Source organism: Dermacentor albipictus, chromosome 8, assembly GCF_038994185.2.
Source record: "Dermacentor albipictus isolate Rhodes 1998 colony chromosome 8, USDA_Dalb.pri_finalv2, whole genome shotgun sequence".
NCBI classification, from domain to species: domain Eukaryota; kingdom Metazoa; phylum Arthropoda; class Arachnida; order Ixodida; family Ixodidae; genus Dermacentor; species Dermacentor albipictus.
This window is the reverse complement of record NC_091828.1, coordinates 109,913,118-109,939,464: the sequence shown is the minus strand read 5'-3', so window position 1 is coordinate 109,939,464 and position 26,347 is coordinate 109,913,118. Positions and strand designations below refer to the sequence as shown.

General features: G+C 45.5%; 1 protein-coding gene across 6 annotated transcripts in view; it reads left to right on the top strand.

Moving 5' to 3' along the window:
* LOC135917129 (uncharacterized) overlaps positions 1-26,347 on the top strand; it is a 677,883-nt gene that overhangs the window by 327,968 nt on the left and 323,568 nt on the right. For all 6 annotated transcript variants that reach the window (XM_070524064.1, XM_070524067.1, XM_070524066.1 and 3 more), the window contains one exon: positions 16,993-17,076. In XM_070524064.1, coding sequence (XP_070380165.1) covers positions 16,993-17,076 — 84 coding nt within the window. The remainder of the gene's footprint in view (positions 1-16,992; positions 17,077-26,347) is intronic.

The following is a 26,347-nucleotide window of genomic DNA, read 5'->3' as shown; positions in this document are numbered from 1 at the left end:
TACGAGAAAATGGCGGTAGCGCAGTGACTGTTACATATAATTAATTTCGTTTCGATAGTTCGGCTTCACGAATTGGACTGTTAATCCAATTGGATTGGACTGCATTGCAGTGGCAATGACAATGTCAAAAAGTATTTGTTTACGATTGACTGTGCTCATTCCTCTTCACATCTCACAAGTTCATTTCAAAACAACTTAAGATTAACTTATACGCAACATGTGTTGCTGGGGCTTCTAAGGTCAGGGGTGATGGCAGCTACTAATTGGAATTATTAGCATTTTGTTGCGATATGCTTTCATTATTGTCCCCTTCATATTTTATCGCGCAGAAGGGTTAGATGTTGTACCGTGCAGCATGATACTTTAAGCTTTGCACAGCAGACGGTTCTATTTTTGGGCTATGCTATTCAAGTAGCCTTGCTTGCTTTGGGTACTCGTCAAGCCTTAATGAGCGATAACGTTGCTTGTCTTGCCTAATATCTGACAATTGGACTGGGCTCCTAATTCCATATCCAAACAACCGCCACTAAGATGTATTTGCGTTTCCAAAGGATGAGCATATTTAAGCGAGACTCAAGCATAAATTTTTCGGCAGAGATACATTCAAAAACTTCGGCAGAGACACTTGAGACTGCCTACTTGTATAACGCGTAGTATAATGCGAAAGCATTATACCGTTTCTAGACCTGGGACCATCATGAAGGTGCTCATTTGACGCACTCATGACCTGGTGTAACAACCTCCCCATTGTCTGCGCCGTCACGGGCCGACTTACGCACGTACTAGGCCACACCTTTAGTCAGCCAGGCCCATGGAGCCACCGTGTTGTCTGGTAAGTGTGCTCGTCTCACACGCCGGAGCGCCGGGCTCCATTCCCACCCAGACAGAAATTCGCCTAATATTCATTCCAAAGCCATTAATTTACTTTGTTTACAGGAGCCTTCCTCGGAAATTTGACGTGAATCCGAGTATTTTTGTCGTCTTTTTACTGCTTGCGTCGTGTGTCACTATGGTACAGTCGCTCGATCACGCCGATAACGACGACGACGCATTTTCACGTAATGAGGCATATAATGCTTTGCCATTAATAAAACAATGAACATCGGGCTGGGTTGTAGCAGTCACTGTGGGAGAAGAGATGTGCACAGAAAGTGAAAATCAAACCAACAGGCAAGATGTCTTTGCCGCAAAACACACTTAAGCTCAGTGGATGTGTTTTTAAGGCAAGTAATTTCCAAAAGTACGCGTAAAGTTTCTCTTTTTTCTTTTTGCATTCAATATGTATACATATCCAATTGCATACAATATTCAATATGCAATCACCATAGTTCTGGGAAAGCTGGGTAGAGTCTTGCGAGGGTTTCAGCGCTGTCCATCCCCAACGCACGAAATACGGGCCAACGTTATTCATTAGGAATAAATCCTTCAGTACAGTTTCCATTTTTTACTCCTGTCTTATCTTTTTATGTCAACATTGCTATGAAATTCTAACATAATAGTGCCTGAAAGCTCCAGCAAGTGGCAGAACAGTCTGTGCTGTACGTTGTATGGTCCTGACCACTTTGCTTCATGATAGGAACATAAAGCATGTATCACAAAACTTTGAAAAAACAAAATAAGCGCTTTGCTACATATTTGTAAAAGGTCTCCTGAAGCTAGCTCTGCATTTTCATTCAAAAGTACGAAGTTACGATACGTGAAGCGGGCTTTGTTACGCTACAGCGTTGTCTAACAGCACGAGCACGCTCTACAGGAGCAAGCTATAGTATCAGCCATGTTCGCTAGGAAGGAATTAAAATACACATGCCTTGAAGAAAATACTAGCCAGCCTCTAGCTTTTCAGTAACTGTTAAGGTTCAATATTGTCACTTGGTGTTTCCAAACTAAACATTAAAAAAGGCGCTGTTTCACCCGAAATGCGAAGCACCGATTGCGATAGGAAATTACTGGACCGCTAGTTATACGAAGTAAGGATACTAGCTTTATCGGTCGTGTAAACTTGTATACATAAGCATACTAACTAAATTAGTAAGCACGGTGTCACGCGCGCACGAGGAAATATGGACACATCTGACTGGACGGCTGCGGAAACTCGCTGTCAAAACGCTGCACTCAGGGAACGCGCCGCAGCAGTGAGCGAATTGACCTTCCTTCGTGCAGCCGCTCGCATCAACGCCAACTAAGTCGCAAAAAAATAGCGCGGTGTGGACTCTGCACCCGTCGCAGATGGCTTTCGAGATACGGTGGCCCAGACCGGCGCGCGCGACCGCCCGGGCCTCTCGGAGTGGTACGCGGCCCACTTTCCTTTCTTGCTCTCGAAGCCTTGCGCGCGACGGAAGGCGGCGAGCTTTCTCCCCGCTTTCATCCATTGAGTCAGCGAGATTGAGACGCGATCGCCGGATCACTCTCTCACATGCTTTCCCTCGTACATGCAGCATACGACGGGCGGCAACGATTTTATCGCCGTTGGACATTATACGCAACCTCACGGCGACGGCAACACCGACGGCACAAATTTTCCTGGAGTGGCCATATAATTGCTATCGCAATAAAAGTATAAAAAAGCGATGACACTTCTACGTCTGCACGTGCGCCATGATTGGCGCTGGCGATACACTCGAAACGTTCCCTGTGTAGTTTTGCCAGTAAACACACAGAGGTCATTCTAGTACAAAAGCAAAGTCTAAGTGAAAAGCAGGTCATTATGTATAAGGTATTTCTGGTATTAGAAAGTGGGGCTTATGGTCAGCCATATTTTACCGGCGTATGTACGGCCGTACCAATACAATGTGTGCAAGAAAATATATATGTCGTTAATAAGAAAAATAATCTTATATAAAATTAAACAAGCACGCACTACCCTAGCAAGGGAAATCGATTCCTCATGGCCTCTTAACTGGTTTTGTTAAGGACTGCGACTATTCAGAATTCATCGAATGTTCTATCATCTGACACGCGTATTCTTTGTCAAATTCATCCAACTCTGTTTAACATAAACTCAACGATAGAGAAATCAGATGTTTTCAGAGAGACAGGGCTTAACCTAAATGTTGATCAACATCAGAGCATTTCATATACATGCATAAAGCAAGTATGATATATTGACTGAACTGATAGATTTGAAGAAAGCGCTACGGAACTTAAGTAAAATATCGTGGCCATCTTTTCTGCTCATAAAACGCTTGACATCATGTCGAGGCACCACGCGGTATTCCTCCAAAAGAAGCAACGGAGAAGAGGAAGTGCTCTAAATATCTCGATCTCGTGGCCACTGCAAAAAAAAGCTACGGCAATCATAATCATTCGCACGATGAATTCTGCATTAAACACTTCAAGAAGGAAGATACCCTATCAAGCTAACCATGCTAGATATCGGAAAAGACAACATGAAATGGAAGTTAAGGAAAATGTAGCTGCACTCATCGGCTGGAAATGTGCAGTGTTAGTGCTGGCTCACACCAGCAAGTACGCTCTTAAAATTTTCTTTTAGTAATTATGCTTCCCAAATAACAGCATGATTGCAATTATCCGCAGCAAGTGCCCAATGTCAGCGGTCATGAGTTATGCATGCTGATCCTTAAGTGTGCACTTTGTGTTCTCAGCCAAGACACATGTATCTGGCAGAACTGAGAGCCCATTGACGGCAAACGTACCAACCATTCTTTCAAGCACCTTTCTTCAACAGCCATCTTCGCAGAGACACAAGTGCCCGCGTTCGGTGTACGCTAGTAGGAGACTGGACTTTATTCGTTCGAGTGATACAACTCGTTGTGCAAGCACACAGAACGCGCGCCATGGGTAAGTTAGGGTTGTGTAGAGCCTCTCCTTTGCAATCCAGACAAAGCGCGAAGGGGAAGCTGGTCTCCACAGGAGCGATACTCAGTCTTGAATAACATGTTTGGTCACATACAGCAGAACTCAGTTCTTTTTCACGGTTGTATTCTTCAGGCTAACTATATGTCACTTTTTTCCGATGCCGTAATCAAACGTCAGCTCTTCAGGTAGCAAACGAAGATAGCACGAACCAACGCCGTCATAAGGTAAAGACACGGCACTTTGTTTGCCGTTCCTTACCTTTTAAGAAATATAGTACTACCAGTTTTTTTCAGAATCTGTCACTGTGTCTCCAAGGTGCAGTCGTCTAAACGATAATGTGGAAAAAGGGGTTTGCGGTTGCGCCGAAACACTTAAACCGGCCACAAGGCCAGGCATTTAATGTTTAAAGGTGTAGTAATCATGCGGCCCTACAAAGTCATTCAATACATTACAAAATACCAATCCCATCACAGAGCAGAAATTCCCATTTGCCAAAGAACCCGTCATCGGCAAAATTTTCAGTCAACTGTACATTCAAGAGCAGAGAAAAAAAATTAGCGTACCTGAGCTCACGATGACTGTGTTGACCGTAACACGATTGGCGTTAAAACACCTTAGCGACACAATGTATTGCCATCGTCGAAACGCCTTATGTATGAGGCATGTATTGGAGCCGGAGAGCCTCTCTCTCTGGCTTTCCTACGCCCACTCTGCGCCGCCTAGCGGTGCTGCCGCGTAGCTGACGCGTGGCCTCCGAAATCCATGGCGGGCCGAGGCATGCGCTCAGAAACGCATCATGCGGCAGCCGGGCTCTTCCCTCGCGCTTTTTTTTTTGTTTTCCTGGACACGCTCCGCCATCTAATGGCCCGGACGAGAAGTCGGCGCATGGCCTCAGAGATGAGATTCGTGGCGCGCCACTGAGTACGCAAAATAAGAGTAGTTCCCTTTCTGGCCGCGCGCCAGATATGGCGAATATTTACTGAACTTCATACGATCGATGAAAATATAAACCCTGCCTCAAGTAGTTGCCTAATACTTCGCTACCACTCAACGCCTTGCCATTTGCGCGAAACTGCATTATTGGACGCTTAGTTCAAAGAAAAGGAAACGAAAAATTATGGCAAGACATCGCAGGGATTTCTTCAGTAACCATTCATTCGCAAGAAACTTGCGACTTAGAGCTTCCATTAGGATTGAAAAGTTGCCTACCGCATCATACAATCATGGTACTCGCTATCGCTGAGCGCTTGCCACACTCACTGTCTCGGAAACCAACCGAACAACTTTCGTAATCAAACCCCTTCTTCGTGTTCAGCATCGCAGGGTTACAAAAGACGACCATCAAAATTTCCTGCCTGGATTTCCAGCCTCCGTAACTGTAAACGTTTAGTGCTTTCCTTGAAACGACGTTTCCTTGGCGTCTGCTTTGTGAAGGTCATTCAGAGACCAATTTTTCAATTATTCGATGCCGGCGGGCTCAGCTCTATGCGTGTAATTTGAATACCTCTATAGGTTAGCCTATGCCAATTTATTCTATACTTGCAATAGTAAGAACGTGATTGGTTTCCTTTTATTTTGATGTTGCACTCGGGGGAAAATGGAAGGCTTGTATTTCAAGCAGCTTGCAGGAGGACGAAATCCGTATTGAATCTACGGTTTCCTCTGTAAGGCGAAGCAAACGCAGGGTCCCAGTAGGAACCTCTATTATTTTCTTGATGTAGAGCGTGATTCGAGTTTCCTAATTGAATCTTTGGAAAGGTCAACGACGATCTTTTTGGGATGGTTTGTGAGTTGGTGTTGCAACGCAATAGACAGTTTTATAACAAAAGCGCTGGATAAAAATATGGCGCTACTTTTGGCGTGCCGCATTGCTTGAACTGAAGCCTCTTGGGAGTAGGTGCGCATAGGAATACGTGGTAAGAGGGGAGAGAGAGAGAGAGAGAGAAGGGCCAAGTCCCTACGCTCGGTTGTACACGAAGCAGTTCTGCGCAATTTTTCAACCAGAATTGTGGAGCAAGTCTATAAAATGTCTGTAGACTATCTATAGACATTTATCGATAGACATGTTATACACTTCAGTCTACTAATATAGAACTATATATACTGTTCTACTTTTGTAGGCTGAAGTCTATGAAATGTCTAAAGACAAATGTGTATAGAAAGTCTATAGACATTCTATAGACTTCAGTCTACAAAAATAGAACTGTATAACCCTATTCACTTTTGTCTGTAAACATTTTGCGGACATTTTTCCACAAACGTGAATTTTCATTCATCTACAGACAGTCTATAGACTCAGACTTTTTATAGACTAGTCTATAAAAAGTACCTGTCCATAAGTCTATCGACTGTCTATAGGCTAGTCTATTGGAAGAGTCTATAGATAGTCTATAGACATCTGTCTATAGACTGTTCTTTAAAAAGTGTATGGCCATAACTCTGTAGACTTTCTATAGACTAGTCTAAAGAAATGTCTATAGACAGTGTATACACTTCATAGACAAATGTCTATAGATGGTCTATAGACTTTCTATAAGAAAATTTGTAAGGGTACGTGGTTAACACGACTGAATACTTCATGCAAACTTGCTGCAAACATGGAAACTGCTGGTTTCTGGTTTCCGTAGGTTTTTTTTTTCAGGTACACTCACCCGCCTACGACTACATGCAGTGATTGAAGCAAGGGATTCTGATCTTTTTATAGCTCTTCTATTAGGCAAATGAAAAGCTTCGATTTAAAAGCGCGAAGTCGCGTTACTGTGGCTGAACATTTTATTAAAATGCGTGAAACGCAGCGTCATTTCTCCTTTTTTTCTGCAAATGTTAGTTTCGCACTCCATAGAAAGTCTATACATGATTCGCCATTGCGACCACTAATTTCTAGCAGACAGCGTGTAGACACTTTACCCTAGATTTCTTCTCAAATAAGTCATTTCTAAACAAAGCCTTTTAATTGATTGTAAATCAGAAACAACAAAAACAAATAGACTCTTTAGTAATTTTTAGCTTAACAAAGTTTCAAACCTTTGCATATCCAAAAACAAAAGTCCATAAGGATGAGAAAACAGTCATAAGGGTCTTTATTGACAGTGGGTGGTAATTTTATGTTTACTTAAGGAAGAAGATACCTACAGCCGCGGGATGTCAATTGAAATATGTTTATGGAAACATAACACTCCGTGTTTTTCAGGGGGGCTCTCAACAGCGTCTTCGAAAGTAAACATCAGCTATGGTAATTTAGTAATTTCTATTTAGAATTGTCACTGTAGTTCTCTAACAACAAACACAGACGCCTAACTGGGCAAACTCAGTTAACATTACAATAACCAAGCGTGTCTTACTTAGCTGGTGGTGAAAATTTCCCGGCAGGAACACCATAACGGTGCTGCAGACAATTCACACCAGCGGTTTCACACTTGGTTGACGCAATATTAGCTCTGTGTTTGTCTGACTGAGCTCTACGCCCCCAAGTGGCTGCACCTTGCAGGCCGTTCTTGTTTCCGCTTTCGCTCATCCGGCAAAACGCCCAGTCCACTTCCGTTTACCGCAATACCAGACACGCCAAAAATCAACATTATTATCCGCAATTTTACGTACAGGGACTACTATCACTGAACACTCAACACTTAACAGACCTGTGCTAAAACATTTTAACACGTGCGCATTACCGCTTCATTGCGTCATTTTACTTCACATTTAGTATATATGTCTCCTTATTCTGATAATTTTAGTTATTAAGATAAATGGAGCCATCGTAACCATGACATTGACCGATTAGTCTGTTTAAATCCAGTTGCACCAGAAGGCCGTCCGAGCTCAGCATATCGTGTCGACATCCTTTCTTCCTGCCCCCACGTTTTTCGTGTTATAAAACCAGTATGTTGGTTACCCTTATCATGGGTGGGCGCTTTCTTCGAAAGCCTGTTGACTGCGTCTCCGCAGAATCTGAGTTACTAGTGCTTGTGTCGAGTAGGAGCGTCTGTCTTTCAGCTTCCCATTACGGGGTGTTACGATGCGGTTTGAGGAGCAGGCTTAATTCTGAGAGTCAGATACACCTCCGAGGGGAGCCTAAAGGCAACAATACCAGCACGCAAACATATATTAGGTGATAAAAAGTGCAAATACGCGGACACATGACACGGGGCCAAGCAAGACATATATTCAAGCGTCTCTACGGAGCGCGCGGACCGACTAACACAGCGAGCTAACAGTTTGGCTGGCGTCCCACGAAGCTGGTGTGGTGAGTCCTCCGATTATTTGCACATGCGGAGAAGGCAGGCGAGCTCTCTCAGACTCTTGTTCGTCTGCTGGTTGACGGAAGCAGACGGCGTGTCGCTTAGAGGTGTCCTCGTTCGTTGACGCTCGACCGGTTCCTCCAACACCTGTTCGCCTCCAGAACGCTGACGTCTCATCCAAGCCAACGCACCTTGCTGGCTCCACATTTAGCTCCGTACCCCCTGCCGACATCGTCTCCTCTCCTATTGTAGTATGCTTGAGCTACGCGTTACTTTCCGGATTCGCTTTGTTCTCTTCTACGGCGTTCCTCTGTTTGTTGTTTTCTTCTTGATTTATCATTTTCCTGCCCCACAAACGCACGTGCGGCGAGGTGTCGTCCTCGTTATTGATGGTGCAGTCGCTGGGGCGCCCATGCTTCCATGTTTTCCGCGTCATTTCGTCGTCGTCCTTCTTAAGGCGTCTATCGACAAGCTTCGCCACCCCGGGGCTGCTGCAGGTAACTTGAAAGCGACCATTCGCGACCACTCCTGAATGCATAATAGGCGGAATCATTTCGCAGTGGCTAGCGCAAGAGTCACAGCACCATGCAACACGTTGGCGTCGTGTGCGAGGCATTTTCGTCGACCTCGCTGTCTTGGCGCTTTCTCGCTTGCGGTCTCTGCAGCACCGGAACCGCGGGAGCTGGCAGAAACGAGCAGAGCGCGATAAATCATGCAGCAGCGGTGTCGCGTCGGGGGGAAGAAGGCTTTCCGCCCCGGCACCTGTCGGGGCAACCTACCCCCGGTGTTTGAAAAGTTGGGTGCATCACACAGAGAAGACGTGGCGCGGCTTTCACGAAAAACTACTTTGCGCGCTGGCTTTTGCGTAGAGATAACATTGGGATGCTTCGGCATATTGTGGACAAGTCTTGAACGTTGTTGCAGTTATGGCTGAATTTTCTTTCCTGTTACACTCGTGTTTGGCTTTTGCGTTTAATGCAAATAGCTTGCTTATCTCTGCGTGAAAGTGTGAAAACACTTTCATCGCATAGTGAGGTAAGCGTACTCCTAACGGAAAGCATCGCAAGACAAGCACGATCATCAGAACATGTGACGTGCGAATGACCAGAAGAAGCAAACTCGCCTGAGATGCTTACCTACAACAGGGAGCTGTGGGAGATCCTCCTCGCCCGGCCGGGGCTGGGGGCCCAAAGGGGCCTCTTGGACCAGGAGGAGAGAGTAGCCAGGATGTTTACGGCAGTCTCATAGATAAATAGGATGTATTTCTCATTTGTTGCCATTGTGTACTGACGATGCCACCCGCATAGGTGGCTAAACGTCTATGTTTTTTGTTATGTTTCGTTAAGTAAAGCCAGTGAAAACAACACGTTGAAGCATGAGTTCCCCTGGCTTTTGGAACATTTTCTCACGTATCCTTCGCATGGTTGTGGGATCGGGTTTTACTAGGAAACATAAATACCCACGAAAGTGGATGGGGAAACAGCGCCGCGGTAGCTCAATTGGTAGAGCATCTCACGCGAAATGTGAAAGTAGCGAAATCCTTCCCGATTTGCGGCAAGTTGTTTTTTCATCTCCTTTCATTTCCATTATTCTTATTGTTTCTTTATTTCATTTATGAAGCACAAGTAATTTCCCCTATGTTGTCCTTTGTTTCAGCGTTTGTCGGCTTCTTATGATATGACTAATAAACATCTGGCCCCTTAGTTGACTGCCTTTTCGCTCGTTTATCTCAAGAGAGAGAGAGAGAGAAGAATACAGGAAGGCAGGGATGTTAACCAGTCAATAGTCTGGTTGGCTACCCTACACTGGGGGAAGGGAGAAGGGGAAGAGAAAGAAGGGAGAGAGAAGGTGTAGGTACGCGTACGGACAGCACTTCAGTTAAAGTCGCTCGAGCAAACCAGAAGTTCTGAGAAAACACAAAAGTGCCTTCACTGCCTTCCGAGCCGATGATCGGTCGGGACGGTGCTCTAATATTGTCTGTTTACTCAGAGGACGATCGTCTAGTTTCCTCAATGTGTCGGACAAATACTGTCTTTGGGCTTGAAATTGAGGACAATGGCACAATATGTGGTCAATGTTCTCCTCGCATGCGCAAACATCACATGCAGGACTATCAGCCATTCCAATTAGTGCTGAGTAGGCATTCGTGAAGGCCACTCCAAGCCATAACCGACACAGAAGAGACGCTTCACGCCGGTGCACACCGGCTGGAGGTCTGAGTTGAAGTGACGGGTTTAGTCGGTGCAGTCTTGTGCGTCTTGTATGTACATTATTCCACTCTGCTAAGGAGATCGTGCGTGCCAGAATGCGAAGTTGTCTCGCGGCGTCGGTCCTTGAGAGCGGAATGGGGACGCAGCGGTCTTCTTGATTTGACGTCCGAGCTGCCTTATCGGCGTCTTCATTACCAATGATACCGCAATGACCTGGTATCCACTGAAAAGAGATATCATGGCCTTTTTCTCTTAAGTGATGGACAAGTTCCGCGATTTCGCACGTGAGCTGATCGTGAGTTCCATGTCGGAGAAATGAATGCGCACATTGCAAGGCCGGCCTGGAATCGCAGAAGACTGCCCATTTTCTAGGACTTTCAGTATTTATCACTTGAAGCGCGTCGCGGAGAGCCGCGAGCTCTGCAGCTGTAGACGTAGTGACATGGGAAGTCTTGAACCGCTTGGTTAGTCTCATTGCTGGTATAACTACAGCGCCGCCGGAACTGGTTGATGTAGTTGATCCATCAGTGTAGACGTGTGTGCAGTCGCTGTATTTCTCGTACAAGAGAAATAAAGTTAGTTGCTTGAGCGCTGATGATGGCAAGTCCGACTTTTTCTGAAGTCCTGGGACTGTAAGGTTCACTTGAGTACGGCGCATACACCATGGAGGAATAGAAGGCCTTGCCGCAGGTGTGTAACCTGACCTGAAAGAGGCACGGTGCGCGAAGACAGTCGCACTGAATGTCGTGTGGGGCCTATCTACTGGGAGACTTGCTAGGTGGTGGGTAGGGTTCCGGGCGACGTGTCTTAGGTGCACACGCATTGTTTCAATGCTAATGTGCGTTCTAATAGTGAAATCTTGAGCCACTGCAATAACTTCAGTCGTTGACGCACTCCGCGGTAGACCGAGACATATCTTGAGTGCCTGGGCTTGGATGCTTTGGATTATGTTCAGGTTAGTTCTGCAGGTGTTGGACATGACAGGTAGGCTGTATCGCAGGAATCCAATAAAGAGGACCCTGTACAGTTGCAGCATAGAGTGTATTGGCACTCCCCAGGTCTTTCCTGCAAGGAACTTAAACATATGGCAAATTCCTGTCAGGCGTTTTTTCACATAATTCACATGAGGAGTCCAGGAGAGATTTTTGTCAAGGACCACCCCTAAAAATCTGTGACTCGTGCTGTACGAGATCATGTGTCTGTCGACGGATATCACGTATGGCGACATTGATTTCCTGGTAAATGCCACCGCTGCGCACTTCTCGTATGATATATGAAGTCCTTGTTCTCGAAGGTAGGATGATGTCAAAGTAGCTGACTTTTGAAGCCGCGCGCGAAGCTGCAGTCGCGTCACAGCCGACGTCCAAATGCAAATGTCGTCGGCATAGATGGAGAGCCTAACAATGCCTGGCAGGATGTCGGTGAGTCCAATGAGTGTTAGACTGAAGAGCGTTGGGCTGAGTACTCCGCCCTGAGGCACCCCACGGTTACTGTAATGCTGGGAGGTCGGGCCATCCTCGGTAAGTACGAAAAAGGATCTCGTATGTAGATAGCTACGTATCCAAATATATACTTTGCCGCCAAGTCCTACTGCCTCTAACGCGTTCAAAATCGCTTCGTGCGTTACGTTATCGTACGCTCCTTTAACATCCAGAAACAGGGCAGCAGATAATCTTTTGCAGGACTTCTGGTGCTCGACGTACGTCACCAAGTCGATAACGTTGTCTATGGAAGAACGGCCCCGCCTGAAACCGGCCACTGCATCTGGGTATACCTGGTAATGTTCGAGGTACCATTCTAGCCGTGCTAGAACCATCCTCTCCATTAGTTTTCCGATGCAACTCGCAAGCGCAATTGGTCGGTATGATGCAATGTCTACAGGCGACTTGCCAGGCTTGAGCAGTGGAATTATGCGACTGGTCTTCCATTCTTGGGGAACCGTACCTGTCTGCCAGGAGCTGTTGAACAGGAGCAGGAGCACTTTTCGAGCCTCATCACCCAGATTACACAGGGCACGGTAGGTTATACCGTCGGGGCCTGGTGAAGATGAACGCTTGCACAAGGCCAGTGCAGCTTCGAGCTCGTCCATGGAGAAAGGACTATCCATGCGGGAGTCGCGTGAAATCGGTGAGTGGCGGAGCGTCGATGTTCCAGCGCAACTAGTTTCGCCAGCAATCCTCCTGCAGAAAGCTTCCGCTACGCCAATCTCGCTGCATTGTTGGTGAAGGGCCAAAGACTTAAAAGGGTGGCGCTGCTGAGGGGTTCCACGGAGACCACGAACAGTTCTCCATATGTGAGACAATGGTTTTCGTGGATCCAAAGATTCGCAGAATGATTTCCATCTTTGTGATGCAAGTTTGTCCATGCGACGCTGAATTTTCTTTTGAGTTCTTCTGGCCAACCTCAAGTCATTTACAGACTTCGTGCGCCTGTATCTTCGCTCTGCACGACGACGAATTGCACGAAGCTTCTCTAGCTCAATGTCGTATTCGGTGCGTGTGGACGTTCTCAGAAGTGAATGTTTCGCAGCCTCTAGGGCACCTTTTATGATGTCCTCTAGGCTAGTGGCCAAGTCATCACGACAGCCGTCTTCGACAATTGACTTGAACATTGGCCAGTCGATGCATTGTGTGACGGCGGCTAACCTGGAGTCCGTCAACCCTTCAACCCTAAGATAAGTGGGTAGGTGGTCACTTCCCCGCGTTTCAATATCCGGAAACCACCTGACCTTTCTAGTGAAGGAGCGTGAAACAAAGGTCAGGTCCAGGCAGCTACAGTAGGCAGTTCCACGTAGAAAGGTGGGGCTTCCATCATTTAACAAGCATAGTTCTTGTTCGGAGGCAAATGACACTAATCTTCTGCCTCTCGAGTTTATCTTAGAACTTCCCCAGAGATGGTGGTGGGCATTAAAATCTCCAGTAATCACCAAAGGCTGCGGAGTCGCTGTGGTGATTCGCCGTAATCTCTCGCAGTCCAACCGACTTGAGGGCGATATGTATGCTCCAATTAATGTGAAAGTGAGCTTGCCTTTCCTCACTGTCAGACAGATGTATTGGTTTTCTTGGTCAGGCGACACTGGGTGATGGACATACGTAAGATCACGTCGCATGAATACGATGATCTTGCTGCATTCTCCGTGGGTGGCGGACATGAAACAATCATACCCGGACAGTCTGATGTTATCTGATAGGGGCTCGCAGATGACGATGACTGGGAACTTATTCGTGAACACAAACTGTCGAAAGTCCGACATGCGTGACTTCAGTCCTCTGGCGTTCCACTGAAATATCGACGCGTTTCGGACTTCGTCACGAAACGACGGCTTCTGGAGAGCCATGATTTTAACCAAGAGCTGCAAGTACTGGACCCAAAGTGTCCAGCACCTGTAGTGCGCTTTGCGCAGACGAAGACTTCATGTTGGTAAGTATAACGCGAATGGCACTCATGAGCGACCGCAGAATGTTGATGACCTGGAGATCATCAGCCAGCGTCGCTTCAACAGTGGCAGAAGCCGTTGAAGTCGGTGCGTTTTGAGGTATCTTAGCAGGGAGGTTTGCCCTCGGTAGCTCAGGCCATTCTTCAGGACGGGCGAGGCTCTCCTCTGTGTTCGATTTCCTTGTATCTGTCTTGGTGGCGCAGTGCGGAGATGCGGCAGCCCTTCTGACTGTAGCTGGCGTGTACCTATCTTCAGTTGCGGAATTTCTTGAACGTTTTCGGTGTCGATGCCGACGTCGCCGAACAGCCGTAGCAGCCTCTCGATGCGTCGAATTGTCGCGCACCATGCGTTTTAGAATCGTGAATTCCTTCCTCATCCGCGGGCAATCCTTTGATGAGGCCTTGTGAGGACCACTGCAGTTCGGGCACTTTAGAACATGTGTGCTGCAGGCGTCTTCTGAATGGGACTCAGAGCACCGCGGGCACACTACACTGTTCACGCAGACACCCTTCACGTGGCCAATCTTGCAACATTTGAAACACTGGAGGGGCTTCGGTACGAATGGTCGTACTGGATGGCGGACATGTCCTACTTTGACGTGGGAAGGAAGGCTGTCTCCTTCAAACATAATCTTCACACAGCGTGTGTTTCCCAATCTGGAAATTCTTGTAATGAAATTGCCTTCTGTCGTTGGCGTTATCAGCGTTGGCAAGTCGTCATTAGGAATGGCAACGTCGACGTCATAAATGACGCCCGCAGTACCATCGCCGCCTGTAGGGATCATTGATCGCACCTTTACGTTGTCGATATCAGTTATATTTCGTAGGTGTTGTAGGGCACTGCGATGTAGCACATCAACTGCCAGGACATTTTTCCGCGGGTTTATTCGCACGTCTTTAATCTCATTTGGTGCGGTTCTCTCGAGTAAGGAAGAGAGGACCTGCCTGTTGAGGAGCCGCAAATTGGTCGCCGGGTCCATGGGCATAAAGAGCACAGTGTGCGGCCAGCGCAGCGGTGCACTCTTCACGGTAGAAGCACTTGGCGACGAAGATGCCTGCAGTAGTCTTCTTTTCGCTGATCTACTCATCACGACCTGGAAGTCATCGTCCGACGAGTCGTAGCTGTCCGAACATATCTCAGTGGCCTCGCTGTCTGTATCGCTTGACGCACTTCCACGTTTCCTGGACGCTAGCCGACCTGACGGCTGCACACCAGGAAAGTCCGCGGAGATTTCTTCATCCATTGCCGCAAGGAGGGAGCGGCAGCTCCCAGAAATGCAGGGAAACAAAGCGAAAAAGCGGAGACAAAAGCACAAGCGTTCTATCAAAGAAGCACTTCGTCTTCCTCCCCGTTTATCTCAAACAGCCAAACTAAATTATAAGCCTCGCATGAAAGGATGCAAGAAATTGTCTGTTCAAATATTTATTACAAATATTTAAATTAAACTGAGCAGTTGCCGCTCTCTTGCTTATATGTAAGCGTGGTTAGCATTCCCTTTATGCCTTATACCGCGACGTTGACACCATAGCATTGCATCATAGGCGGTGCAGGAAGGAGACTTTGACAACTAGTTGTGCGCCAGTTTTGTAGTTTGTCTATAGCAATAGGAATAGGGGCAAATCCCTCTATGGTGAACGGGCATATCCAGATCGTATAACAGAACCTCTAGCTTCAGAAAGAAGCACTGAAAAAAAAAAGATGTTCTTTTCTAGGCCATTTGCATGGAGCGGTTCACGCCTAATCCTCCTTATTTGCATAATCAGCCACCATAAGTTTCCTCCTAGACAACTAAACAAAGCTAATAAATGGCCACTAGGTGTTAGATGTCACAGAAAATTTCGTCTATATGTATGTATATCTCTTTCGCTTAGAACGTGTCTGTGTTCACGGCTGAATCAAGATTCCCAGTCCAGGGAAACCGAAATAACGTTTCACGTTGCTCGCAGAGTGCTTTAGTGAAAAAGCTGAGTCAATGCCAAAGTTGCTGTCTTGAAGTTGATGGCTTTTCGTACTTCTCAGACGGTCTAACTTTTCAAGTGCGTTTCCGAAGACCTCACTTCGTTGGTGCTATTGCATGCGTTCTCAGTCATTGGACCCTGGCAACTTTCTCGACTCAAACAACGATAATATATTCTTGGTGTTTGTACGTTCCCCGCACACACTAGACAACCTTAGCCTGGCTTTGCTGCTTAGCCTAGCTTCGCCGATAGCGCTCCTTGATGGAAAAACTTACCTCGGTGGTCGTAGTGGTGGCACGGGGGCGGTTTGCTTACACAACGGCTGCGCGTGCTCCCTCTATCATTGCTCGGGGTGGTCGCGCTGAATTTTGAGCACTAGCTCGTGGATTGGCCAAGAAACGGCAATGTTTAGATTTCAGCACCGCTTTCCACAAAGTATGCGATGCAGAATACGTTTTTTTATTTTTTTTGCGTGGTGGTACCGTTAAGAAAAGTAAGGGTCTGCACTGAGCCTACGGCGTCGAGCGAAATGTGGACATACGACGTGAGTACAAAAGCAAACTGTTTCACACGTCAGCGACAAGTTATTCTGCAACATCGAGCCTGCGGTTTACGCCAATATGAAGCAGGAGAAGCTACTAAGCTGTCAAATATGCTAAGTAAAGACGAGTACTGTTTATTTCGATCTTGCCATAAGCATGCTAATAGCCTTCCTGTTTTTCTAATTGCCTTTGATTTGGTATCGTATATGTATATGATTTGGTATCGTACGTGTATGCAAACGATCACTTTTTAATACTATTTCCCCTAAAAAAAACTAGGTGCGACGTTTTGTGCAACCGATTTCAATAACTTTGTATACTGTGGCTACGTCTCACTGCGTTCAAGCAAGTGAACAAGGCAACTGCATCAAAGATATTTCGGTTGTGAGATTTTAACATTGCTGCGCGCTTTAACCGTTAGGCTCCGGCCAACTCCCGCCCTTGAGTTTGTGGTGCAGTTCAAAAGCGCTCGGCATCACTTCGTAAGGGAGCAGTGTATTTAAAAGAATGATAAGGCATCTTTGTTTTTGCGGCAGTTACTTGCTATCATTGCGAAGGCTTGCAAATGCGTATGACAACAGGCAAAAATAAGTTGTGGATGATAAAGAACCCACAACTGCTGACGTCATTCTTACGAACAGCAGCCGCCTCACGAACTGTGGATCCAGATATTGGAAAGAAATCATATTTGCGTTTTCAATTTGCGCCAGTACAAGCATTCACAATCACAGCGTTTCAAGTAGGCCGCATCTTGTGCGTAAAGATGACAATGTTTGTCATTCCTTGGTCTTACAGCGTACTTCGTCTTGAAAGGAAGGCCCGGAATTGAGGCGGACGCGCCCGCATGTGGCAAGGGTACAAAACATCATCGCTGTGCAGGTGAGCACCACTCAATTTTACCGCGCGACGCAGACGGAAATCAGGCATGCGAAAATAAAGACCTGACTTTGCTTGCAATTCGGCGATCTTCTCATTTGCGAATTTCTCTGATACGTGCTGAGTTACTCTCGAGGGTGTCGGATGTTTTGTGTTCTCTAGGCCGCTGTGGCACTGAACGACACAAGAATGTCGTGTATTTGCAGTCTTGCGGGGCGACGAGGGCACGGTGGCAATCGCCGGAATCCCAACCACCAGTAGCGCACGCTCCAACGCAAACGTGAGCGCTGTGGCTCCTTGGACGACCCTCGGCGTTCGCATCCATCCGCTAGGGGAGCAATCGGCACTTGCGTCGCATGTGGAAATTTCGGGTTGCCTCGTTCACAGTCAATCGAAGCTCCGTAGCTGAAGGCGAGACCACTGGTACAAACTGCATTTCAGCCCTGCTTTCTCGTCATAATCTGATTGTCCGGCTGCTAGGGCTCAACCTCGACTGGCATTGTGCTAGTGCTTACCGCCTTCGTACTGCCACCCAAACCGCTGTTGCCAGTAGCAACAGTCGGGATGTAGCTAAGTAACAGGAGCTATTGTGAACTTTCTGTAGGCATTCGTTAGGAGAGCACTTGGCGTTTATCACGTGTTTTATATGCCGTCGTGGGCACTGCACACGGCAACTGTTCGGATAGCGAATTAAGAGAAACTAAACGTAACTTACTCTAGGCATTCTAAACTGAACAACCGGCGCTAGTGATTCGTTCTTTACCACCGATGCCGCTGCTCAGAGAAACAGTGGGGTGTGTCAAAGTGGGGGGAAATAAACGTGATTTCCTGTAGGAATTCATGGGTGAGCACTTATAAATCGCTTTTGACATGCTGGCTGCTCTCTGTAGTAAACTGTGGGGTATATATCAAGTGAGGGAACCGACGGTGTCTTACTGAAGTCATTCTCACGCGAGAAGTTCTCACTGAAGCCGGTAGCCGCCGTGGTGGCTTAGTGGCTATGATGTTGCACTGCTAAGCACAAGGTACAAATTTGGATTCCCTGCCGCAGCAGCCGCTTCTCGACGGGGACAGAAATGCACAAAGGTTTGAGTACCGTACATTGGGTAAATGAGTACTGCCTCATAATCACATTATAGTTTTGGCACGTAAGACCCGAGTTTTTTTTTATTTGTAACTTATGATGTCGACAAAATTACCATTGTGCCGCTTCGTTTTGCGTTTTCAAAATGCAGCAGTTGATACAGTGGCAAATGTTGGCTTTCTGCAACACAAGTTGCTTTTTTTCTTTAGTGAGTAACTTTTAAATGGTGTCAATCAAATTTTTGCGTGCAGGTTATAAGAGAACTTCGTTGTGGTAAAATCTTTAATTTCATCAGAGAGTGGTTCATTATTTCGAGCATTCGTACCTATAAATGTACCTTATTCATTGTGAAAATTTGTCTCAGCACTGTCGTATTATTTTCCTTCCCATTTTATTGAGAGGCTTGCGCGAGTTCGTAATGGCGATTCCGACATACGTGGCCTGGGAAATAAAGCATGGTAAAACTGGCTGCTCGGTATGAACCGACGCATAACGCTAGCTCTAAAGTTACTTCAACATAAAAGAGATGTTGCTTAGCGAGAAGCTCACCTATAGAATTCGATTCCGCACTGTCAGTTCTCGTCCATTTGGCGGTAACGTGAAAAAGCTTTCACGTCAACTGTTTAGCACAAGCAGTCTCAAGGGCCCGGCTGCACACATGAAATGAGTAAAGTACATTTCCGCAGCTTGAGTCTGCCATTATCTTCGTGCCTTCTGTCTCTCTTCATCAACTCCTTCGAGCTCTTTCTAGCAAATGAGGAACTTAAACTAACTTTAGTTGCTTAACTCCAAGAAATTACTCAAAACAAAGCTGGCCCTAAGCAGACAAGTCGAAAGATGCACGCAGAATTAAACTTTCGACTTTACGAATGTTTCTTTATCAGCTCAGCAAACTAATTAGACCACTTCGCAGTCACGCTCGCCATAGGAGCGCCTGGAGCGTCTTCAACTCCGGCATAATGCGCTGAAATTCCTAGTCCCTCTGCATGTTCTCTAGAGCTCATGTGCCGGCGAGGTTCCACACACGAATCTTACGCGAAGTGTTCGTCCCTTCCCTCCTACAAAGACACTCATCGCAAGATACGCTCGCCGCACCCTCCTCCATTTGCCCGGAACGCGCACCGAGCATTTGAGCATAAACGAGTCAGAGCTGCAAGTAGATAAGCTGAAAAAAAAAAATAGGTCTCATCCACATAGGGCTTGTTCTAGCTCAAAGACGCGCTAAGTCGCTCAGTCACATGAAGTGCGCTCAGTCGGGTCGGGCTCAAGTTGTGTTCTGAGCTTTCTGGTTGCCTGCCTTGCGCTCATATATATATATATATATATATGTGTGTGTATATATATATATATATATACAGCAACACCGTTCGAGGAGCCCACGCCCAATGCCGACCCTCGCTATCGCTACCGATTTCTCACCCGTGTTCGCGCGAATCTGCCTGTTTTCAACAGTAGGCAGTTTTAAGTTTGCATCATACGTGATATGACGCCGTGATGCGTGATGCCGCATGACATTTGCGCATGCGCCACTGATCTGCGGACTGATCTGCGTAACCGCAGTAGACACACCGAGAATGAACGTTTAGCATACTTTCATAGCTCGTTATACCATGCTAGAGCGTACGATAAGCCTAATGACAAAGGGAATATTTGGCATTTGATAGTGCTCCTCATCAGGGGCGTAGCCAGGGGGGGGGGGGGGGCTTATGGGGCTTCAGCCCCCCCCGAAATTTTTTCGTGCTGTCCATGCACCGCCGACCAAAGCGACCCCCGGCGCCGGAAATCACTCTGGATTTTGTCTAGAATGTCTTTTTGACGCTCGAAAAGACATTTAACCGTAAAGATTGCGAACTCGGGCTGGATTTCGTGGCAACGCCCATACACCGGCAGTCACATAACGCCAAGCAGTCCCATCCGAGCACAAAGTTTCAAGGGCGCTTTGACTGTGAGCGGGCTCGCCGCGGCATCTCACTGAGGCCACGGAATCTATGGAGCGCATGGATATCAATTGCGAAACTTTATGGGGATAAATCTAATAAGCTCTTGATGTGAAACGTGCATTGACATTTCCAAAGTTGTGCTTTAAATTTTCAATTGCGCAACTTTGTTGGTTTAATGTTGTTTTAAACATTTGACGCCAAAGGTCCATTGACTTTTGTAAAGTCTTACATCGGAACATACACGAGACAAGCCAAATCAACACACTAGCAGACGAGTTGACAAAGCACGCAGCGAGGTCCAATGAGGCGATGCGTTGGGGTGGTTCATTTGTGCCGTCATGTCACATAAAAAATATCAACATTTTTTTTTAACCTACGCCAGAACATCCATGTCAAGACACTAAAGCCAGCCAAAGTAACTACGTTCTTATTTATTTTTTCTACTTTGACTTTTATTCGCTGAGGGCACATTGAGCCCCTTCAATTTTTTTTTGTTCCCGCTACCCTACCCGCGGGCTGCCAGAGCGAGCCAGAGCGCATATGTTTTTCTCGTATGGCCTCGACCACCACGCGGTGCACTTCGGTGGGCGTTCGGTTTGCTCTGGCCGAGTGGATTTTCACCTGACAGAGTTTTGGAAGCTTTCTGGCTAGCAGACGAGAAAAAAAAAAGAATGGTCGCTCGCCGCCATCACTGTGGGGACTCGAAGGATTGCACCGCGTTCCTTGAGCGGAACCTTTCTGGAAAGTCTTGTTTCGCCGGTGTAGGATACTGAGCAGTATGCGTATGGTTCTCAGTGGGCCAATCGTCTCATGTTTTCTTCGGTATTAATTCCGTATCCCCATTAGGTGCCCGATGTAGGCATTCGATTCTGGCCAACATAGTTTCCTATGCGTTCTTTTTTTCATTTCGGTGCCTCCACCCCACAGAAAAAAAAATACATTGTTGCGGCGCAGCGAATTGTCTCATGGTGAAAGTTCGATTTTGATACTTCTTTTGCGGAAAGTAATGGGCGACGGGACGCTTCAGTTGCCGGATACGTTTATCATAATATTGCGAAAGCAATTATATGGACACTCCAGGCGCATTCGTGCCATCGCCCTCATGTTTCGTATAAAGTCCAAGGGTGATAAAATCGTGACCACGCGCTGCATGCTGTATGTGCGAGTGAAAGCCTAGGAGGGGAGGTGGAATGGGTGAGCCGACGATGGTGGCTCAGTCTTGTGTGCGCAAAGGAGAAAAGCGGGGAGCAAGCGCGCCACCTTCCGTCGCGCGCAATACATCGGGGGGAGTGGATGGAATGGGGGCGGAATCTAGGATTCTGTGAATCTATGATTGTGCAACATGTTTATTTGCCTTGCTTGACGCATTACATACAGTTACTTTTTCTTACATACATAGACTCATTGGAGACTTATACGTATACTTAAATATCTTGTTGCGAGGTTTTGTGTATACATGCAGTGAACTTTGTTTCCAGTGACACTTTTTTGTCCTTTATCAAGCCGTATTTTCGCATTTGTATATCCCATTGTATCTGCATTTCTAATGTACGAGGGCGAGTCAAATGAGAGTGCGCCTACCCTAACCGCGCAATAATGGTTCGGTTCATTATCTGCGAGGCATGCGCGTAGGAGAACGGCATGTCTCATTTACAAAAGTGACACGCAGGTGTGAAGATAACTGTTCTTTAATGCTCTCATACACTGGGTTGAATATGGTTGCGTCACATAATGGACACTTCAAAAGTTGAACAGCTCGGTGTCGCGAAGTTTTTGACAGCTAAAGGTGTTTCCAAAAGAGAAATTATTCGCCGTATGGCTGCCGTTTACGTTGAACACGGCATTTCATTGACCACTGTGAAGCGTTGGAGCAAACGGTTTAAAGGACGTTGTAAAGACATTCCAAAACCGGGCCAAAGCCATCGTGCAATCACCCCCCACACAATTTCAAAGGTTCATGAGCTGATGAAACAAGAACGGAGGATAAGCATCGATGAACTGGCAGACCGTCTGAACATCAGTCACGGTTCGGTTCACGCCATAATTCATGAGCTTCTCGGTTATCGGCTCTTTGGTGCGCAATGGATCCCCATGATTTTGATCCATAGCGAGAAGACGGAGAAGTGTCGCGCTGCCTTGACTCATCTGATCGGGTATCACAATGAGGATGACGACTTCTTGTTTGCATTTGTGATCGGGGACGAACCTTGGTGCCACTACTACGAGCCTGAAACACGACGGCAAAGCTTACAGTGGAAACATTCGAATTTACCACGCCCAAAGAACGCAAAGGCCATCATTTCCGCTGAAAAGGTGTTGTTGACTTTTTTTTCGGTCGTCAGGGTCCATTACTGATAGAATTTGCTAAATCTTGAGAGGCTATTAATTGTTTCCGATATTGTGAAACGCCAGAACGGCAGTGTGTCGCAATCAAGAACGAACAACGTGGAAAATTGACGAATGGGGTCATCTTGTTCCACGACAATGCCTGTCCCCACGTCGCTTATGTGGTTAATACAAAACTGGCAAAGTTCGAGTGGGAAACGCTGCAGCATCCGGCATACAGCTCAGACCTGTCACCTTGCGACTTCTACATTTTGGGGCAACCGAAAAAAGAGCTCAAGGGAACCAGATACAGATTTCTTGAAGCAGCAACCCAAGGAGTTTTATAAGACGGGAATCACGCGACTCGTTAGTCAATGGGACAAATGTCTAAATTCTCATGAAGACTACTTTTAAATAAAGTACCCCGTTGTTAGCTCACATTAATTTAACTTGCCCTCGTATATCTTGCAGAATTCCTGCTTTTTATACGTCCCCTCTGTTGCGACTATGATTTCGGTGCAATTACTCACGATACACGATCGGTGACAGCTGCTCCTGCGTAATACATTAAAACAACTTACAGCGTCATTGAGATTTTTCACTGGCCATTGCATATATACAAGAATTTAAGCACGGTTCTTAAATGACAAAGTTTCGTTAACATATTTGTCCTCAACTTGTTCAGTTCATTGCCTTTTAATTTTTCATATCAGTGGCATGCACTGCTTTCCTGGTTTCGAACTGATATATTTCTAAAGTTCGTGTGATATTTTCTTTACTTAAACAGACAAAATATGGAAGCATTGATACCAGTTATTATGGGCAAAATTTTTGGCACATACGAGTATATTCTTTTATGAAAAAATACATATTTTATTGTTTTGACTGTGCGTAGCGTACAAGAATTCGTTTGCAGCATCTTTGGCAATGACAATGCAGTTATTATTCATGGATTTGACCCCTTGACAAATTGTTTAAGAGGAAGCTTTAGCTCGGGCCCAATCCGACGCGGCCTATTCAAATACTTGTAAAACGCAGAAACGCTTTTCTTAGATAATCCTGCTAATCGCTTTTGTTGAAATACGTTGCATTTGAGAGAGAAAGTTAAATCCTAGTTCTGTTGGAAACACAACTTTGATTTAGGGCCTGAATTTTGTTTAAAATATTTTGAAAAATTCAGAAGTTTGAAAAAATAGAAGCACGACGTTTACAAACTAATAGCTATGCATGAAGAACAGACATTGTGGTTCTGTAAACGGCATCTATTATAACAGTCAAAGCAGACAAGTTTGCTATGTCAATTTGTATCTTACGTGAATTGGTTACGTTGTGTACAAGGGTTCTGCACAAGCCGTATTTCCACAATACTAAATTTTTTTTTAGATTCATGTGTAACATATCTATTTTGTCCGCTGTAGATGTACTATTATATGCAATGCACAGAATTGTGATATCATTTTTCATGGTTGAGTCACGGAGTTTTAAACTTGATAGTTTCGTTTTCTGAAAATTTTAGAATTGGCCAATTTTTAATAAATAATTGACCACTTAAAGGAAAAAAATCGAAACAAGTAGTCACTAGACTTAAACTTTTTCTTTTAAATGCAACAAACCTCCTCAAATTTGGTGAAGTGGTTGCAGGGAAAAACGAATTCCCCTTCTACATGTATTTAAATAAGAGCACCCGAGCTAAAGCTTCCTCGAACAAAATTTCTGGCTACGCCACTGGCCCCATATATATATATATATATATATATATATATATATATATATATATATATATATATATATATATATATATATATGTATATATGTGTATATATGTGTATATATTTATTTATTTATTTATTTATTTATTTCACGTACTTTCAAGGCCCGAAGGCGTTACAGAAAGGAGTGGAGTCAAAACAAGAAGTAATGCAGTAAAAAATAAACAAGTATTAACAAAAAATTTACAAAAGATATTAACAAAAGGCATTCTGAACGGCGGTTTTGAAGTTAGTAGGGTCGGTGATGAGTGCGATTGAGGCGGGAAGGCGATTCCAGTCCGTGCTTGTCCTGGGGATGAATGAGTCACTGTACCGGTTAGTACGGCACAATGGCACCCCGATTTTAAGGCTGTGGTCAGTGCGGGCAGAAATATATGACGGAGGGGTAAGAAGGGTCTCTTTTAAAAGGGGGTTCAAGTGAAAAACTTTGTGAAAAAGGGAGAGACGGGAATATTGGCGGCGTGACGAAAGATCAGGTAAGTTAAGAGTTCGTTTCATTGAAGAAATACTTGCATAGCGAGAATAATTAGATAATATAAAGCGTGCACTGCGGTTTTGAATACTTTCAAGAGAAGAAAGTAATGACGACTGAGTCGGATCCCAAATGGCTGAAGCATATTCCAATTTGGAGCGAACTAAAGTTTTATAAAGGGTTAGCTTCAGGGAAGAAGGGGCAGAGCTAAAATTACGGCGTAAGTAACCAAGCATGCTATTAGCGTTTTTAGTAACATAGTCAATATGCGAGTGCCAAGAAAGGTTATTTGATATGTGAAGGCCGAGATACTTGTAAGAGCTAACTGACGTCACAGGTGCACCATTAATAAAGTAGGTGTGCGTGGCAGTTTTACGAGATATACGCACGGCCTTGCATTTATTTGAATTTAGTTGCATGCACCAATTAGAACACCACTCAATTACGCGGTTAAGGTCGTCCTGCAGCTCTTGGGAATCTGAAGGATTAGTAATTTTACGGTAGAGAACACAGTCATCCGCGAAAAGCTTTATGGAAGAGGAAAGAACGCAGTTCGGAAGATCGTTAATATAGATTAGAAAGAGAAGTGGACCCAGGACTGACCCTTGAGGAACACCTGCTGGTACGTTAGAAAACCGAGAATTACAGTTATTAGCATTTACAAACTGCGTCCTGTTAGAAAGAAAGTTTTTTATCCACTCGAGTACATTTGCGTCCAAGTTAAGTTGAGACAGCTTAAGCAGAAGTAAATCATGGGTCACAGAGTCAAAGGCCTTCGCAAAATCAAGAAATGCGCAGTCAATGTCGGTACCTAGATCAGAAATTGCAAAGAGATCATTAGTAAATGTTAAGAGCTGTGTTTCACAGGAAAAGAACTTACGGAAACCATGTTGACAGGGGTTGAAAAAGGAGTTTGATTCTAAAAACTCAGCCAAATGTGAATATATTATATGCTCAAGAATTTTACATGAAATGCTAGTTAGTGAGATAGGCCTGTAATTGCTGGGTAAGTGTGTGTTACCTGATTTATGAACTGGAATCACCTTTCCCATGCACCAGTCGTTTGGAAGAACAGACTGCTGTAATGACTGAGTGAAAATGTGTGACAAGATAACAGCAGAAAATACATCAGTACACTTCAAAATTTTTGAGTTCAGGCAGTCTGGGCCGGCAGAGGAGGACGTTTTTTGATTGTTTATTAGGCAGCTAACACCAACCCAGTCCATAGAGATTGGATCCATGGGCGAAAAACCAGAATTGGATAAAAGCGGTAATCCACGTGGCATTGTGGTAACATGTGAAGAGAACACATCATTAAATACATTACAGCATTCTTCAGGAGCAACAGGTTGATCGTTTGGGTATGTTAATTGGATTATTTTGCTTGGAGTACCGTTAACTATGGTCCAGAATTTACGAGGATTAGTTTGCAAGATGGACGGAAGGGTAACAGAATAAAAATGCTGTTTCGCACTAGCGGCGGCTGTGTTGTAGTCACTTTCAGTGAGGTAGTAAGCGGACCAAGCAACGTCACTGCATGAAGCTTTTGCGCGACGAAACAACCGCTTTTTTTTGTTACGTAGTCGCTTCAGAAAGGGGTTGAACCAAGGGGACCGTGGCTTGCAAGAGACTGTTCTTTGCGGTACGAAACGTTCGATTAATGACAACAATTTATTTTTGAAAA